Source organism: Crinia signifera, chromosome 11 (assembly GCF_055691185.1).
Source record: "Crinia signifera chromosome 11, ASM5569118v1, whole genome shotgun sequence".
Taxonomy (NCBI): domain Eukaryota; kingdom Metazoa; phylum Chordata; class Amphibia; order Anura; family Myobatrachidae; genus Crinia; species Crinia signifera.
In genome coordinates this window covers 4,452,671-4,473,019 of record NC_139227.1, presented here as the reverse complement: position 1 = coordinate 4,473,019, position 20,349 = coordinate 4,452,671, and the positions used below count along the sequence as shown (strand labels likewise).

Below are 20,349 nucleotides of genomic sequence, written 5' to 3'. Positions count from 1 at the left end.
CAAACACATACTAGAATAATAATTTAGACTTTGAAGGATACCCGTTAGGAATTACTGATAAATATAAATACCTCCCAAAAATCATTTGTTATTGCCTCGATAGAAAACAAATTAAACTTATCAGGGGTAATGTACAGCTTCATAACTACAGTATGCCCCCTAAGCTGTAAAACTAATGACCAGGTTGACCAATGTGATCTAAATGCTGGTGCTATAAAGCCGAATGTTCTTCTGGACTTACCATATGAGATCTTTCCTGATTTATCGGCATCCATGTCCTGAAACAGTTTGGATACATCAAGATCTGGCACTCCCAATGAAGAACGCAGCAAGGAGCTAAATTCATCCTCTGTTATCGTGCCATCATTATCAACATCAAATAACTAGATATAGAATAATACACACGTTAATTCAAAACTAAATATTATTCAGGCATTATGTACATCATCCAAAGATCAACATAAAAACACAAAGTAAAATGTTGTTTTTTATCACAGCACCTTGGTGACTTGGTATTTATAAGGCATCACACGCTATACAATGTGATATCATAGTTTAAACAGTTGTACTCTGGGTAGAATAAATGGTAATCTTGGAGTGTAACAGGTTTTGGTTTTGCATCTGTATTTTATTGTAAAAAAAAGTCATAAAAACCGCAAAAAAATACAGAATTTTTGTTGTTCCCACAGTATTGTTACCCTCATTTCAACTTATTAATTTCAACTTATTTCCAGTCTATTCTGAACACCTCACAGCTCACAATATTGTTTTTAGGCCAAAAGGTTGCACCAAGGAAGCTGGATGACTAAGCTAAGCGACACAAGTGGGTGGCACAAACACTTGGCACATTCTACAGCGGCAGACAAGATGGCAGTTTTAAAAACTGTGCCAATAAAATGCTCCAAAGAGCAAATAATGCTACAAAATACGATTGAATTGTTTCTCTGAAAAACGATGTTAGTTGTGGAGATTGCAGGTTCAATCCTGTTCACTGCGTCGTTGTAGGAGCTGGCAATGACGCCGGGGAGGAGCCGAGTAAGAAAACTGCATGCTCATAATAGACTGAGCTGATGAAGACATACTGGGGTGTGATACGGGCAGGTGTGAGATAATGTCACTGCATCATAGTCACAGCTGGCAAAGACGAGGAGGACGAGCTGATGAAGAAACATGGATTCCCATAGAAGGCAGAGCTGATTGATACCGGTTTAAGCAGGACATGCCCAGTTTATTAAGCCCATCATGTCACCGACAGGTAGTCCCACTGCAAATAGCTCGCCAAGTTCTCAGATAGGTAGCTAAAAAGATACCGCCTCCATATTTGATTACTTTTCACATTACGACGAGGACAGTGCTGCCAATGACACGTGGCAGGAAAAGGCTAAGGCCATGGCCTGTGTTTATGCCTTTAGTCTTGCTCCAGGATTACGCACTGCATCTTCAGTTGACTGTCTCCCCTTATCCCAAATGTGTCCAGATTGTACTCCAGTCCCACCCGCCTGGCTTCACTGTGACTGGCAGCCCATAGAACCAGGTGCATGCGCAGTACCTAGTTTGGTACTGTGCATGAGCCGGGTCCGGTGCCGGTCATCTGTATTGTACAGGCACCGGGACTTCTATGGGATGCCGATGAAGCAGCACATAGGTAGGGGCCAGCGAATGTGCAGTACAGAGACTGGTACTGCACATGCATCGGTGCCTGTCATTATCCAAGCACCAGGACCGCAGTGGAGGCATAAACTGCCCAGGAACATCGGCGGCGACTGTGAGCAGTGGCGGGGGTGCTGGCATCGTGGCAGGAGCAGCCCCCTCCTACTATAAAGGTAGGAGCCACCACTGACTATATATTAATACTGTATGAACCTGCTCAAGAAGTTTCTAATAAAATAGTAGATTGATGTGCGTGATATCATCAGTCAAACAGATGTTATTAAAAGGTAAATAGCTTTTACTATGCATAAAATGAGTAACAAAAACATTGATATAACACAGCTGTACAGGATATCATTGGTGCGAAGTTAAAAAAAAAAAAAGGGATGGTATTAACCGGCGACGTTTCAAATATCGGCGTCCCGTTATTTGAAATAGATGGAGAGTAGGATATCCAACTTTGATAGAGTTCCGAGATGTATACTATTAATAAAATCTTAAAGGGGATGGCTAGCAATCTTCAGGTACCAAGAACCACTGTATTACAACAATGACTGCAAACCATTTCAAGCATACAGCAACTGTTTCTAACCCATAATTAAATAATTAACTGTCAATCAATTGGCAGCAAGATTGCAAGCAGGGTATTTAAACCCGCCAGACTACAACATTAACTCACCTCCTTGAAAAAGGCCAAAGCAGGCTGCAACACGTTGGAGACACTACATTAGGAATAAAAGACTTGCAACTTCATATACACAACTTGGAAATTTGGAAACAGGACGACCGGAAAAATAAGGACAATTACAACTGCCACCTCAATGGATGCTGAAAGAAGAAATCCCAGCGCCGGGCAAAGATACTGTAGCTGAGTAAGAGGTCTCTGCGATTGTTTGGAAGCTGTCTCCTGTGGTTCCCTGATGATGATGGTGACGCACTTCTATGAGCTGGAGCGGCGCATGGACTCATGACCTGCGGAGTTCAGGGCACGGGAGAGCGTGTGTAAACCATATGTCCCGATTCTATGAGCGCCAGGGGCATGGCAGGAGAGTCCAGAACCCCAGGAGACTATCTCCCAACCCGCGGACCTCTGAAAACCATTATTTCACCCACTGACCACCAAAAGTCCAAAGAGGGTACCTGAAGATTGCTAGCCATCCACTTTAAGACTTTTGTATTATGCACCTAGGAACTGTATCAAAGTCGGATATCCCACTTTGAATCAATTTCAAATAGCGGTACGCCACTATGTGAAATGACGCCGGTTAATACCACCCAATTTTAGACGATTATGTCCATTTTTTGTTACTTGCTTTAGGATTAGTATAAGGTAATTGCCTTTAATAACATCTGTTTGACTGATGATATCACGCACATCTATCTACTATTTATTAGAATCCTCTTGAGCAGGTACATATAATCTCTCCCCTGTGTAGCTAACGTTCCCGCCCAGCAGCATACACAAACCCCCCCCCCCCCCCGGGAAAAGACCAGTGTATAACGTTTTCATGTGTATAACGTTCCACCCCCTTGACATCAGCTCCCCCCGCCCACCCAGTACACACCCACCATCCACCATTACTCCTGCCCCCCCCCCTTCCAGCACCCCCACCCCCCCTCCCGCGATTCGCGGACCACCCCCCGATTCACACACCCCCTCCAGCGCCCCCTCCCGCAATTTGCAAACCCCCTCCCGCGATTTGCAGCCCCCCTCCCGCGATTCACGGACATCGTATGTGGTCCTTTAGCATAGAATCAGTGGCAAACGCAGGATTTTCAGAAGGGGGTTTCCAGAGGGGCGGAGCAAAGCACGGAGATGGACAGGTGACGCAGTATATGCCGGGTCAGTTAGAGTATTATAGATGGACCAAATGTATATAAATAATAATTATATATATATATATATATATATATATATATATATATATATATATATATATATATATATATACACACATATACATATACATATACATACATACATACACACACACACACACATATATAAATATATATATATATACAGGGGCGTCAACAGCAGTGTAGACCCCTAGGCATAGCAATGTATTGGGGCACCTACCGATCCTCCAACGGTAGGGGTGGGGGAAGCTTTGATGTCCCCCAGGTGGTAGGGGGTATTATATCAACTGCTCAGCATGTAGGGCTTGGATCAGTGATTTCCACTAATTACACCTTTACTGCACAGATGGGGGGTGATGGGGTGGGAGAAGGGGGCATTGGGCTGAATGAAGGGGCCCTGATACATAACTTCCAGGGTGGTAGAGGATGTTTAATACGCAGAGGAGGGGTGTATAGTGGAGTGGGCTTATTATTCATAAATTTCTGGTGGTAGGACAGCTTGCTTAACTGCAGATATCTCCAGTTCTCGGAAATAGATTTCTTAGATAATGGAATTAAAAACTAGAGAATCCCACCTACCAAATGGTATTGGGGACTAGGGGATCAGAGTTCAGGAGGCAGAGCAATCTGCCAATGAGTATATAAAACTACTTACCAGGTGTGTGGAGCTGGAGCAGTAACCAGCTGCTGGAAGGCTGATCTCTCTGGTTCTGGGAACAGTAGAGACAAGCTACTAGTGTCCATCAAAGAGGGAGAGTCCCAGATTTTGGAATATACCCTCAGAAAAACTCTAAGTCAGACAGAACCTGAAATATCTGACTGGGAAAGCAATTAACAGGCTTGGATGGGGCCACTGCTTTGAAGTAAGATATCTCCGGTTCCCCAGGGCCGATTTTTTAAATTCTTATACCCATGGAAAGAGGAGACCCTCAGCTTTCAGCCTAGGGCCCTTGGACTCTTAGGGGGGTTTCTGGGTACTCAGAAACCCCCCCTGCGTGCGCTACTGCATAGAATGTATCATATGCAACCCCCAGCAAGTGTTGCTGGATCCTGTAGGATCCAAAAAACCTAACGTGCAGTACTTGCAATATCCGGATCCGATCCAATGCGTACGGGACCGCACATCACAACAGAATTGGAGGTTAGGCACATATACGATTTAGGCACTTTTCAGCCGATTTCTTTAGTGAAAGGGGCCCAAATTGTATACTGTGTACGTGTACGTCCAGCTTTACACATTGTTGTAAAGCTGTTGATAAATGTTTTACACAAAATAGAATACTTACTTTAAATGCCATTTGAATAGTCTCTTCAGAATTGGCCGGATGGCAAAGTATAGATATGCCAATGACATATTCACGGAAATCTATAGTGCCATCTTTGTTCTAAAAGAAAAGGAGAAAACAATGTTAAAGACAAAATGCAAGATACCGATACAATATGTCAGATCGGTCCACATTATATAATACATTATGGTCCACATTATGTAATCTTGTCAAACTGTCCACTATTAGGGTGGATATGGCCTCAGAAGTGGTAACAGACAAATGGAGACTTGGGGCCAAATGTAATAGGGTGCGATTTTTTCGTAACATAAAAAATTGCACCAAATTGCAAAAGGGGTTCTCCAAGTATCTACATGCGGGGTAGGCTTGCTGGGACTTATTGTTCCACAGCAGAACCCAATTATATTTTTATTCTTATTTTTATGCAAAGAGTATCAACGCGGCACCGTCCACCCAGGAGTGCTGGGGATAGCCCTGGACTTCTGCCCTGGCCTTGGGTGGCCCGAGGGGCCAGGGCTGACTGGTAGTAGTAGTAGTAAGTTTATTTATAAGGCGCCACAAAGTGTCCGCAGCGCCATACATAGCAAACAAAATACAAATGACAAGGTAACGTACAGGGTGTGTTGATAAAATACAGCATAAATAGGGGTATAACTTGTAGAACTAAAATCAGCATCAGTTCTGAAGTAGGTGTTGAAATTGTCGAGGAGACTGAAGATGAAGTAGAGGAAGGGAAGAACAGGGCAGGAGCACAGGTGAGGTAAAGAGGTAGGGTGAGTACGTAAGGAAGGAGGACCCTACTCATAAGAGTTACCAGACTAAAAGGAGGTGGGTGGACGAACGAAAAACAATAGGATAAATAGGAACGGATGGAGGGGTAGTGTAGGCAGGATAGGAGGAGCAAAACAGGTTAGGAGGAGGAGGGATAGGCTAGTCGGAAGAAGTGGGTTTTGAGGGAGCGCTTGAAGAATTGAATAGCTGACTGGTCAGTGGGTAATGCTTTGGTGATTTGTATACTTTAGAATAGGAAAACATCTGGATTTGATTTTTTTATTTTATCAACAATTAAATCTAATAATTCTGCAACGTTTTATTTCTGCTGCAATATCTACATAAATATAATTGAAAGAAGTGTGTGTGTGTGTGTGTGTGTGTGTGTGTGTGTGTGTGTGTGTGTGTGTGTGTGTGTGTGTGTGTGTGTGTGTTTGGATGTTACACGATAAATCTTGAACGCTTTTACTAATCGTATTAAAACATTGCTGCCATCATACTAACACTTCCTTGTGGAAAATTGGGCAGAGCTTCAACCACAAGAAAATGGCCGCAACTCTGACTGGTCTACAAAAAAATAGCTGCCACTCCCCTGCACTAAGGACATATTGCATGTATAGGCAGATGTCACCTTATGTAAGAGAGAAGTCATGTGAGTAACAATGCCCATTCCAAAGCTCTCCTCCTACTTATCCCGCGTCAAACAATTGTACGTCCAGGCTGAATGGGCGGCTCCTCCCACCCACTGGCAGTATCTTGATTGGCATGTAGAGGAGCCAATCAAATCATGGAAAAACAAAGCCTAATCTACACCAGACGAGTCCCAGCATCATCACTAGTAAGGAGTGAGCATGCGCCCTGTCGAGCAGAGGTTAGGTTAGTTTTTTAGCTGGGACAGACCGTTAATAAATGGTAGATACTGTAGTGCTGAATTATGTTACGGTATTGCCTACTAGTCAAGATCAGCTTTTCCCTCTGATCCCCAGTTCCAAACACATCCCAATATAGGGTAGAATGTAACAAACTGCTATTTTTTTGCAGTTTTAAAGTCATCAAAAATGATTGATGAAATTGGACTCAAAAGGTACAGAATTCAATACCCCACTATTTGGAGAATAAGTTGCCAACCTGCCCGCATGTGATGGGCTATGAAGCCACACATCGCTAGCATTTCAGTGTGTCATGCAGGTTCATAGAAAAAAATTGCCGACATTGGGGGGAAAAAACAGTAATAAAAACAAAAGATTAAGAGTTGTGGAAATATTATTTAACAATTTTACGTATGTACCCTGTCAAATAATGCAAACAGCTCCTTCAAAACATCAGAAACTGGCAACTTAAGGTGGCTGGCAAATTCTTCCAGTCCAATTCTTCCTCCTTTGGACACATCAGCGATGGAAGCGAAAACCTCGAGCTGATCCTTGAAGTTATCCCATTTTAGGCTGAAAACAAAACAAGAGCACAAAGTTGAGCATTAATATTTAGATAGACGGTAAACAAACGCGGCATCTATCAATTGCATGTGAAGATTGTAAAGTTTGCAAGGAAGACATTTTCGGACTATAAGCATTAAAGTCATTAAAAACGAAACTTAGGACATTTATTTCTAAAGCGATCAGTCATAAGAAGCTTGACTTGTGGGACGGTCATTGGAGTGTCATGGATGTGTATTAAGCTTCATGCACGTACTAATTAGTATTACATTTTATTTCGAAGACACTAGCAGTGGTTCAAAGTACGGTACAGATGGCACACATTAGCACAATACAGGGTACACAGAACTAAATAGTAACTGAAAAGCTAAGGTAACAGCAGCACAATTCTAGTACACAATAAGGCTGAGACGTAGGGAAGCAAAGGAGTTGTCTGCAGGAGTGAAAGAATAAGCTCAGCCTGTGGATCTTTGAAAATGTGTCTGAGTAATGAATGCACCTGTTGGGTGACCTGGAAAACGTGAACTGCGTGGGGTCCTGGGGACCCCTGATTTATGGCAATCATCACAAAATTGTAAAATTGCCCCAGTCCATCAATGATGCATGTGTGGCTATGTCAGTGCCCGGGACTGCGCTATGATGTGTTCCCCTGCTTTAATTTCAGGTAATTACATTGAACTTTTGCAATGCTGGACTGAACATTTGCTGCAATATGAATATATTATATTTGGGTAATGACATTGCTAAAATTTATACCAGTGGCTATTGGTCTTCTTTAGATCTAACAAAGTCACCCGCGGGCTGTAACAGAAACATGGCTGACAATCACAAACACCCTCCCTTGCAGCACTGTCACATGGCGGTCTAAACTTCACACACACACACCTCCAGTGTGTGCGTGTAATTTGTCCCATGGTTTTTTTTGGTCATAAACAAGGATCAGATTGCAGCTGTTTCCCAGTCACAAAAATACATTGATTCCAATCATTTGGTGCCAGCGCACTTGGTTGGGTAAAACTCCTTTGGGGTCGATCCTATTAGTCCCGAAGGTGGCAGATGATTCACAAGTGCGAATCATCATGACACCGAGCGCACTTTATGGAGTAAAGGGGTGCAAGCAATCAGTGGCATAACTATGGAGTGTGCAGGGGGTGCAACTGCTATGGGGCCTGGGCCTTTGGGGGGCCCGAGGGCTAAGCGGGCATTCCCTGCACCCTTTAATTTTTAGTTAATTTATTAGTGCCTCGGCGGTGCCGCCGTCCGATCTCTCCTTTCTCCCCCCCAATGCCACCTCTCTACCTTCCTCCACCAGCGGCTATGGTTTGGCCAATGATTGGGGAGGAGCTGGTCTGGCTAGTCCAGCCTTTGCCCTCCCCGGGCCCTTATCCTATCCCTCTCTGACGCTGCCAGTGACCACGAGATCTGCCATCGAGATCCCAGTGCCGGTGTGGAGACCCGGTGCAGGGCGCTACTGCTGGAGGTAATAAGCGCAGTCTATACTGAAGGCCAGGGGGTAGTGGGTCCATGCATGCGCAGTCATCACTAACCCCCACCGACCCCAAAGAGTTCTAGTTTGCCCTGGCAAGCAGTTTTAAGCGAATGCTGTCCTGCGAAGGGTGCGGGTTCGGCTTAATTCAGGTGCCGATTTCAGCAATAAAACAGCATGCGAACGGCAATTCGCACCCTTCAGGACTAACAGGATGGACCCCTCTGGCTCAATGTCGTTATTCCTCACTTTCTGGGCACTTGCTGATTTACATTGGAATGACAATTAGGATATAAATTTGATTGGTGTCAGAAATGAACAAGGAAGGACCGAGTATGATAGAAGTATCTCACTTTAACTTCCTGCTGATCTTTGTGAACTCCACAAGTCCGGCCTCCATGGGCAAGGTCAGTTCTCTGGCCGTAAGCATTAGTCTGCAGTCTTCATATGTATGATCAGTGACTGGGACTCCGAGAGCCCTGCAAAACATCGATGAATGAATGAATGGTATGAAAAACAATACAATGGAGAATATGTAACACTCAAAAATACATGAAAACTATGACAATGACTGAAGCTCTGGACCCAGGATTTTGGTTTAATAGGGTCATTGCCAGTCCAATGCTCCCATTACTCACGCCAATCACTGTGCTATGGGTGCGGTATACAGACAAGGTCTACTTCCACAATCAACAGGTCAACACCAGAAGTAGAAATGGCATTAGAGAGAGATTGACAAACATTAGAAATGTTTGACAGTGATAAAAAGTAAAATGTTGACATGGAAATTGATGACACATGAAAAAGCAGGTATTTTTTCATGGGTATTTTCGTGTCAACATCGGCACCTGAGCTGCACACATGGATCCCCAGTAGCCCACACGCTCGTATGGCTCGCTTTTGGATGGTAAAGCATGAAAAGACCGAACATGTGCCAACACTTTATATGTCAACATTTTACATGTATCCAACTTTTGTCACTGTTGAACTAATGCATGAATGTCAAACGTTTGCCAATGTCTAACTAGTGTGTGTCTAATGTTTGGTGTCAACCTATTGACTGTTTAACTAGACATACTGTGTCAGCCGCCTGGATCCTGTATGATACGGAAGAGGATACGGTGTGACACTCCAATCGTGGTCAAACCTAAAAGAGAGCAGCTCAGCAGGATCAGTTTTCGGTTTAATATCTGAAGCTACAAATCTCTTCCGATTTACATTGAACTCTCCCAGACATCTGATCTGACACTCTATCGGCCGATATATATTGGCGCCGTGAAAATACACACGTACCCTTTTCTCTCAATCCATGTCAGATACATCTGGTCAGACCTATGATAGACGCCTGACTGCTTCAAATCAGATGGATCTTTGGTGCGTCACCAAGGATTTTTTTCGTCAGATGGATCTGAGACTCAGCCGCACATCTGATCTGAGGGAGCTCAGATTTTGACTTTTTTTGTCAGATCGGTCTGTCAGATCCATCTGAATCTGAAGAAAACAGGCCAAACTGATGGGGGACTAGGCACATATATGTGCAACTGTAGGCAATTGCTCCTCGCCGATAATACAGATAAACATCATTTACCTTCTGTCTAATACATTTAGAAATGAACTTTGTCAATGGGCAATGTTATTACTGGTACATACTGTGCCATGATATTCCGAACATTGTTTGCATAAAGGAAATAATCTCTCTTCTCGGCATCAGAAGGAACATAAACAGGGAGAAACTAGAGGGAAAACAAAAATATGTAAATGAAGTTCCATGTTCTAGATAGCACAATGAGACACATTGTATTTTATTCTATATACAGTAGGCTCCACAAACCTGACAGATGCAAATTTTGGCTCAGATGTGTTAAAATATATCGTAATGTAACATCTGCTAGGATTTGTATACTGCTACCTCCTACTAAACGTCTGCTCACTGTCAGTGGAACATTCCGGAGACTGTAATCCAGGGGCGGGCTGGGCTGGGGGACAGGGTGCCATGTGCCCCCCGGGCCGCTGAATCGTTTTGCGTGCGGGCCGCCATTGTTCTGAGGCTGCTGCTGCAGCCAGACTGACCAGTTTCCGAGTGGTCTCCATAAACATGGCCGCCGGCCTCCTGCACTGAGGACATGTCTAGTGCAGGAGGCCACTACAGAGACTCTGTATGTTCCACCTACTTCCTGCCTGTGCGTTACACTTTCTTCCCTATGCTGCAGCATGCCTCACTGTCTGGCATCAAGGTAAGAGGGAGTGGGACTGTACAGGCTGAGCAGCCTGTAAGGTTCAGTTATTATACAGGCGGGAGCAGCCTGTGGGGGTCCAGTTATTATTTTAAGGGGGAGCAGCCTGTGGGGGTCCAGTTAATATTATAAGTGGGAGCAGCCTGTGGGGGTCCCATTATTAATTTACAGGGGGAGCAGCCTGTGGGGGGTCCCATTATTATTATTATACAAGGGGAGCAGCCTGTGGGGGTCCTGTTGTTATTATTATTATTAATAATATAATACAGGGGGAGCAGCCTGTGGGGTCATGTTATACAGGGGGAGCAGCCTGTTGTGTCCTTTTATTATACAGGGGGAGCAGCCTGTGGGGGTCCTGTTATTATTACACAGGGGGAGCAGCCTGTGGGGGCCCTGTTATTATTATACAGGGGGAGCAGTCTGTGGGGGTCCCGTTATTTTTATACAGGGGGAGCAGCCTGTGGGGGTTCCTTTATATACAGGGGGAGCAGCCTGTGGGGGTCCCGTTATTGTTGTTATTATTATTATTATTATCATTATAATAATACAGGGGGAGCAGCCTGTGGGGTCATGTTATACAGGGGGATCAGCCTGTTGTGTCCTGTTATTATAAAGGGGGAGCAGCCTGTGATGTAATTTTATTATACAGGGGAGCAGCCTGTGGGGGTCCAGTTATTATACAGGGGGAGCAGCCTGTGGGGGTCCCGTTATTATTATACAGGGGGAGCAGCCTGTGGGGGTCCCGTTATTATACAGGGGGAGCAGCCTGTGGGGGTCCCGTTATTATTATACAGGGGGAGCAGCCTGTGGGGGTCCCATTATTATTATACAGGGGGAGCAGCCTGTGGGGGTCCCATTATTATTATACAGGGGGAGCAGCCTGTGGGGGTCCCGTTATTATTATACAGGGGGAGCAGCCTGTGGGGTCCTGTTATTATATAGCGGGAGCAGCCTGTGGGGTCCTGTTATTATACAGGGGTAGAAGCCTGTGGGGTCCTGTTATGATTATAAGACAGGGGGAGCAGCCTGTTGTGTCCTATTATACAGGGGGAGCAGCCTGTGGTGTACTTTTATTATACAGGAGTAGCAGCCTGTGGGGGTCCCATTATTATACAGGAGGAGCAGCCTGTGGGGGTACTATTATTATACAGGGGAGCAGCCTGTGTTGTCCTGTTGTTATTATTATAAGACGGGGAGTAGCCTGTGGTGTCCTGATATTATACAGGGGGAGCAGCCTCTGTTGTCCTGTTATTATTATAAGACAGGGAGTAGCCTGTGGTATCCTGATATTATACAGGGGGAGCAGCCTCTGTTGTCCTGTTATTGTTTATTTTTATTTATACATATTTTTAAACCGCAAAACCTAAATTTAACGATGCGCTGTTACTTATGGGCCAGTGCTCTGGACTGGCCCCCCAGGCTAAAAGTTGCCAGCCAGCCCCTGCTGTAATCGCAGATAATTGCCACATATTCACATTCCAGCAGTGACACAGGCGCTAACCACCAATAATCTCTTAACTGCGACAACATTGGATTAGTGGAACCATGAATTAGGCCATGAGAAGACTAATGGTACTAATTCCTTACCTCTACTTCCACATTGGTGCAGACCTGACACACGGTCAGAAATAGGAGTTTTGCACTAAAGATGACAAAAAAAAAAACATTTTTCAAATTCTGTAGGTAAATAAACTATTATTTTATTGAAAAAAAAATATGTCATCACATTACTAAAACGACTTGTAGAGTACAATTTTGGAAGAATTTCTTCAGTCGCTACATTCATTTATTATTTATTTATTAAGTTTCTTATATAGCGCACACATATTGCGCTGCGCTTTACAGAGAATATTTAAACATTCACATCAGTCCCTGCCCCAGTGGAGCTTACAATCTATATTCCCTACCACATGTACACGCACAGACATTCTAGGGTTAATTTTTTTGTCGGAAGCTAATAAACCTATCTGTATATTTTTGGAATGTGGAAGGAAACCAAAGTACCGAGAGTAAACCCACTCAATCTTAGGGCCATGGTGGGAATTGAACCCATGACCTCAGTGCTGTGAGGCAGTAATGCTATAACCATTACAACATCCGTACTGCCCTGTATATATAACACATGGTGGGAATAGAACCCATGACCTCAGTGCTGTGAGGCAGTAATGTAACCATTACACCATCCGTACTGCCCGTATATATAACACATGGTGGGTATAGAACCCATGACCTCAGTGCTGTGAGGCAGTAATGTAACCATTACACCGTTCGTGCTGCCCCGTATATATAACACATGGTGGGAATAGAACCCATGACCTCAGCGCTGTGAGGCAGTAATGCTATAACCATTACACCATCCGTACTGCCCTGTATATATAACACATGGTGGGAATAGAACCCATGACCTCAGAGCTGTGAGGCAGTAATGCTAACCATTACACCATCTATACTGCCCCGTATATATAACACATGGTGGGGATAGGACCCATGACCTCAGCGCTGTGAGGCAGTAATGTAACCATTACACCATCCGTACTGCCCGTATATATAACACATGGTGGGGATAGAACCCATGACCTCAGCGCTGTGAGGCAGTAATGCTAACCATTACGCCGTCCATACTGCCCCGTATATATAACACATGGTGGGGATAGGACCCATGACCTCAGCGCTGTGAGGCAGTAATGTAACCATTACACCATCCGTACTGCCCCTTTATATATAACACATGGTGGGAATAGAACCCATGACCTCAGTGCTGTGAGGCAGTAATGCTAACCATTACACCATCCGTACTGCCCCGTATATATATATAACACATGGTGGGGATAGAACCCATGACCTCAGTGCTGTGAGGCAGTAATACTAACCATTACACCGTCCGTACTGCCCAGTATATATAACACATGGTGGGGATAGAACCCATGACTTCAGTGCTGTGAGGCAGTAATGCTAACCATTACACCGTCCGTGCTGCCCCGTATATATAACACATGGTGGGGATAGAACGCATGACCTCAGTGATGTGAGGCAGTAATACTGGATATATGTCGTCACACTGGACAATGGATATAGGCTGTCACACTGGACACAGGATATATGTCGTCACACTGAACACTGGATATATGCCATCACACTGGACAATGGATATAGGTCGTCACACTGGACAATGGATATAGGCCGTCACACTGGACAATGGATATAGGCCGTCACACTGGACAATGGATACAGCCCATCACCCTGGACACAGCCCCTGGACAATGGACACAGCCCCTGACACACTGGACACAGCCCCTTGTATTATGGACACTGCAGCCCCTGTACACAGTGTACACTCTGCAGCACTGCAGCCCCTGCGTGTGAGCACTGCAGCACCGAGTTAGTTAAATCACACAACACAGGGCTCAGGGCTAAATAAATCACAACACAGGGCACGGGCCACAGGGCACAGGACAGCCCCTGGACAGTGGACACAGACCCTGACACACTGGACACAGACCCTTGTATTATGGACACTGCAGCCCCTGTACACAGTGTGTACACTCAGCAGCACTGCAGCCTCTGCGTGTGAGCACTGCAGCACCTAGTTAGTTAAATCACACAACACAGGGCTCAGGCCTACATAAATCACTACAACACAGGGCATGGGGCACTGATTTTCCCACCCTCTTCCCTCTCCTAGATTGGAGTGAAGATGGCGGGGCGCGCCTGTGTCTTTTATAATATCCCGGTCCCGCGAGAATCCGACAGCGCGATGATGACGTTTTGCCTAGTTTTCGGTCCGGAATTCAGGCGGGAACTCCCAAACAGACTCGGATCCTGACTCGGATCTGTCGGATCCCGGAGATCCGGACCCGCTCTAGTGACAGTGAAATTTGTGATGCCTTATAAACACCTAAATTATATTACAATGCTAGTAACAACAGCAAATTTGTGAGAGAATAGTAAAATAAACAATCCATCTACAGCACTTATATTCCTATCCACAGATATATCTACATAATAATAAAAATTCTGAGGTTATTTTTTAGACAACAAAACTTACGCTGTGTATCCTTGCCATGTCCAAGTGACGGTGTCCTATAAAATATATATAATATAAGAGATGATGAGAACTGAATACACAGATTAATTTTCTATAACTACAAGGGAAGAATAATTCCAGACATCCCACCAAACTAGGATCCCATCTGAACACATACATGGGGGGAATCCCTGTAGCTCATTATCTGCACATACCAGTTCAATACACAGTGGCACACTTATCCTTGTAGCTTTAGTCTGTAATAAGAAGCACCCTCTGGGGTTTATAGAGCATGGAAACCCATTGATTTAGCAGTTTGGCGCTAGTCCAGATGTGGTTGGAGCACTGTAGCTATTGTTATTGCAGCAGCAACATCTGTTTATGTAAATGCAGCAGGAGGCATTACAAGTAGATGCCTCCTGCTGCAATGGTGGTCTTCGCTACTTTTTAGGACGCAGTATCGGACCAATGATATATGATATGGTAGCATGCAGGGTACTCTTTACCTAGAACGGCGCCCAAGATTTGGATCTTGGGCATCACAAGGTAAAAAATCGCGTCGGTCGCATCGCATGCGACCAAAAAAATCGCATGCGATGCGACCGATGCGATTACCGCGATTTTACATAGGGAACAATGTTAAATGGCCCAATTGACCCGATTTTACATAGGGAACAATGTTAAATGGCCCACAGAGCCCAAATAGCCACCCTCAAGTGTGAAATGGCCCCCCCAATTGTTAACGACACCCCACGATCAACGTCAACCCGAAGCGTGGCGAGCGCAGCGAGCCCGCGAGGGGCGGCGGTACGCGTCCTCCGACCTTTTCATACCCCCACTATCCACGGTGGCGTGAAGTTGAGAACAGAAAGTGTGGCGAGCGCAGCGAGCCACCGAGCCCGAAGCGTGGCGAGCGCAGCAAGCCCTGCGAGGGGACGCGGATACCTTCACAGGTATCCGCGTCCCCTCGCGGGCTCCACAGGTATCCGCGTCCCCTCGCTACGCTCGCCACGCTTCGGGCTAGGTGGCTCGCTGCGCTCGCCACACTTTCTATTCTTAACTCCACACCGACGTGGATAGTGGGGGTATGAAAAGGTCGGAGGACGCATACCGCTGCGCTCGCCACGCTTCGGGTTGACGTTGATCGTGGGGTGGCGTTAACAATTGGGGGGGCCATTTCACACTTGAGGGTGGCTTTTTGGGCTCTGTGGTCATTTAACATTGTTCCCTATGTAAAAATCGGGTCAATTGGGCCATTTAACATTGTTCCCTATGTAAAATCGCGGTAATCGCGTCGGTCTCATCGCATGCGATTTTTGGTCGCCATTCTAGGTAAAGAGTACCGCATGCAGTACCCATGGGGTTGAGCAATCCACCCATCACAGATCTTCATAAGTGGCCCCAGTCTCAGCTCAAGAACAACTATCCTGGGCACTTCCCTTCGCCTAAACAGCAGCAACACGCCTCCGTTTTTACAAATAAAGAACAATGTTGCCATCTCCCAACCCCATCAGACTGTCAATCAATGTCAGTTTGATGCCGTACTGCATACTGTACGTCAGAACCCGCTCACACATGTGCAGAATGGGTCCTGTGCATGCGCGGTACTGAACAACGGTACTTTGCACAACAGGTTGCAGATCCTTTGGGAATTAGCCCATTTACACTGAATCAGTGAGTAATGCTGGGTACACAGAAGAACGATTTGGTCTCAATTCCCCCAATTTCGATACAACCTCAACCGATTGTATGTAAAATGGGCATGTTTTGGCATGTCTTAGATCCAATTCCGATCCGATGCGTTGGTCATTTGGTGGTTTTGAAGAGGTTACCTCCTGCAGTCCGGATTTTAAGACGACCCCTTCAACTGGGTACAAATCGGAATCGAATCAGATCGTGTGCGCCAGCAGATCGTGTGACCTTCGTATGGTCGTCTCCCGATCATGATCGTTCTAGTGTGTTCATAGCATTACTGTGATCTTATCCAAGATTTACCGCATGGGGTAAAGGCTGTGTAACTGGATACAGATACTGCCCCGCTCATCGTTGCTGTAAGAATTGCCACATGCTACTTCTGTGGCGATTGGTGTGATCTGCAATGTGCGTTCTACTAATTCTCCTCATAGAAATGCATTGAGCGGCGATGTTGTAGTGTGGCTATTCCTGTGCCGCGGGTGCGATTAAGGCGCACAATACAAAATCAAGGAGCCAAATCGCCACAATGATAAGCGTGGCTACTTCTGTAGCTCCAGACAATTATGGAACAGAAAGGGCCGTCTCAGCAGAACAAATTATAGGCCCAACTAATGTACTAAAATCAATTTGCAATAAATTGAAAACTACATTTTTCGTTCAAATATACAAGAATGAGTAATTATATTAAAACATTGCTTAAAACATACCAGAGTATTAGGGTATCGGAGAATCACAGGTTGAACTGAGGCTGCAGACAGAAATGCACCTAAAAAAATTGAAAAGTGATTTAGTCACTGTGACTATAAAAAAAACAAAAAAATAAAAGAATTGATTGTAATTACAGTGCCTGAGGTAATGGTGCCCATACCCTAGGGTGATATTGCATACAATCCTTCGATTTTGACCGCATCTGTGCGATAATTTGAAGGATTGTGTCACCCGACGCGATGCGTGGGCCCACCGGTCGAATGTCGCGTTGGTAGATATGATGTGCTGTTTTTAACCACATGCGATCACTCGCAATGTGATCAGCGGCAGGCAGAAGGAGCACTGACAGCGGATTCAGGGAGATGGCGGCAGGCGTAGTGGAGCACTGTGCAGGAGGGCTGGTGTGTGGCAGAATTTGAAAAAAAACTTTCAAAAGACTGGGCAGCCAATCTCTTTCAGCCAATCAGAGGGCTGCCCAGTCTTTTGAATGTTTTTTAAAATTCTTCTGCCCCCGCTGACCACCGCCGCACACCAGCACGCTGCCAGCCCTCTATGTGGCATTGCTGGTGGCATACGACATTAGGTGTTGGAAAAAAGCACTTGGGCACCATAAGATGAGATAGGATGGGTGGGACATTGCATCTGATCGCATGTGTGTATAAGCACCATTAGGATGATGTGTGCACCAATTATACCACACTATACGTCGCAACCTCTAGACCGGTGTTTCCAGCCACTTTATCACTTCTCCAAGCTTAATAAATCTTTCCCTCAGTCCTTAAGATGCTCTAAGAAACAAGGGGTGACATTCTATGGGATGAGATAAAAGCGCATTTTTTTATCTCGCTCCACACCGCCGCTCTTCGCACTTTCTGAAATCGCATTTTTTAGTAATAATATTTAATTTTTTAATATTTTATTTAATGGGATGCGCTTTTGAGGCTGAAAAGTGCAATGTAGTGCCACAACTTCTTTAAAGCAAGTAACCCTTGAGTAAAATGCCTAGAGAAAGTGGCTTGTGATATCCCCAAGGACCATGAGGTCACAGACTGAGTGGAGCCTGTGGCCAAATAGTAACGCAGCATGATACATACGTGGGGTACGCAGTAGTCGGGGGGGTACCTTGATCTGGTGTGCAGCTTCCTCCCTCCTGCGCAGCTCCTCCAAATGGGCCACATCACAAATCTGCAACTACAAACCACTCTGCAAAATCTCCATGTCTCAGACCCTCACAGGTGTCCTTAATAATGTTGGGGTATATGCAGCGGCGTAACTATAGCACCGCAGCCCCCGCCACCGCGGGGGGGGGGGCGCTGTGCATGTGGGGGCGCCGGGGGCTGCGTTGCTATAGTTACACCCCCCTCCCCCCCAATCCCCCGCAGACTTACCTATCTCGCTGGTCCCGGCGGCTCCGTTCTTCTGCTGAGGACCACCACAAAATGGCCGCCCCCATATAGCACACAGTTCTCTGAAACGGTCTGCTGTATGGGGGCGGCCATTTTGTGGTGGTCCTCAGCAGAAGAAGAACGGAGCCGCCGGGACCAGCGCGATAGGTAAGGCTGCAGGGGATTGGGGGGGGGGGGGTTTGCATGGGCGGCGGGGGATTGGGGCTGAGGGGCGGCGGCGGGGGGGGTGCCCCCCCTAACGGCGGGGGGGGCGCCCAAAACTTAGTTACGCCACTGGGTATATGTAGGGGTGTTTCTGAGTGAAATTGAAGCCACCTGTGTTGAAATTAATCATTTGTGCACTTGATCAAAGTGAGTTCTGGGCCAAATCGCCCAACAGAACCTGGTCTGAAAAAAGTGCGATTATTAGACACCTTAAGTGCGATTTCCGAAAACGCATCCCATGAAATAAGCTATTTATATACTTTTCTGTACGAAAACATCTGGATGCGATAAAAGTGCGATTTTTTTCAACACTTTCAGTACGCATGATTTATTGCACAGAATATGCGATATCCGGCCCTTAGCGCATCCTATTAAATATGCGATTTTAAGAAAAAATGCGATGTCACCATTTTTTTTACTAATAAATCGCCAAAATACACAAATCTCATGCCATGGCAGCCCAGGGTGAATACATGAATATTTATGGTCTGTTTTTTTTTTATTATTTCCCCAAAATTCCTGTCATTGGCTACGCCTACCTGTTCCATTCAGAACATGCGGTTCCACAGTAGTCACACAATATGGCTGGGGAGTAAACATTGCTCAGAGTTTTGTGTATAAACTTTCCTGTTCACAATATCTATTCACATAAGGTCTTGTCAGGAAGCCAAAAATATCCAGCTATCATTTACATTTCTAGTTTACAGTTCAAGAGAGGTCACAAGAGATTTGGAACTAAAACAATCATTGCTTTTTGTGTTGAAGTTTTTTTGAATCCACAATGTTGATTTGTTAAAATGAAAGTCATTCAGATAAGGTAAATGTGACATTGATATGGTTATAAAACCTTACCTTGCTTAAATGAGATTAAACAGGATCGATTTGTACAGGTTCCTTCAGGAAAAATGAAAACCTACAATTACAAATAAAATACATTTTAGCAAAAACTAAGAATGTCTATATGTCTGCGAAAATTTGGCCTAAAACTACCTCAGATTTTCACATAAATTCTAAAAGTAGATAAAGAGAACCAAAGCAAACAAATAAAGACAAAGGGGTTCAATCCGGATTCCGGCTGTCAGCACATTCCAGACAGTGTTAATCACGGATGTTTTTGTGCCGGCTTCCGACATTATAGACCGTTTTTTTTCAAATCGGTACTACCAGTTGCTAGGGGTGCTGCCACCCGCCTGACAGACCAGCAGCCAGGGCCAGCTCCAGGCATGGTCGAATTGAGCGGTCACGCAGGGCGCCACCCTTAATGAGCGCTGTACGCTGGTGCTCCCATATTGGAGCAGGCCTACTAAACTGCTCTGTGTGTGCTGTCTGACGCCAGCACCGCACAGCGCGCACTGAGTAGTTTAGCTTTACCGAACCCCCCCCCCTTCCTTGTTGCCGGCACAGGTACTGTGGGGGCATATCAGGTGTAGCTGGCACTGCTGGGGGGCATAGCATGTCTATCTGTAACTGCTGGGGGCATAGCATGTCTATCTGTAACTGCTGGGGGGGCATAGCATGTCTATCCGGCACTGCTGGGGGGCATAGCATGTCTATCCGGCACTGCTGGGGGGCATAGCATGTGTAGCTGGCAC

At 45.5% G+C, this 20,349-nt stretch overlaps 1 protein-coding gene across 3 annotated transcripts in view; it reads right to left on the bottom strand.

Annotated features, from left to right (window-relative positions):
- The window catches only part of LPCAT2 (lysophosphatidylcholine acyltransferase 2), a 43,111-nt gene that overhangs the window by 2,852 nt on the left and 19,910 nt on the right, over positions 1-20,349 (bottom strand). For all 3 annotated transcript variants that reach the window (XM_083165297.1, XM_083165298.1, XM_083165296.1), the window contains 9 exons: positions 19,610-19,670; positions 17,147-17,205; positions 14,766-14,800; positions 12,308-12,362; positions 10,137-10,219; positions 8,840-8,965; positions 6,856-7,009; positions 4,797-4,895; positions 242-383 (listed from right to left, as the gene is read on the bottom strand). In XM_083165297.1, coding sequence (XP_083021423.1) covers positions 242-383; positions 4,797-4,895; positions 6,856-7,009; positions 8,840-8,965; positions 10,137-10,219; positions 12,308-12,362; positions 14,766-14,800; positions 17,147-17,205; positions 19,610-19,670 — 814 coding nt within the window. The remainder of the gene's footprint in view (positions 1-241; positions 384-4,796; positions 4,896-6,855; positions 7,010-8,839; positions 8,966-10,136; positions 10,220-12,307; positions 12,363-14,765; positions 14,801-17,146; positions 17,206-19,609; positions 19,671-20,349) is intronic.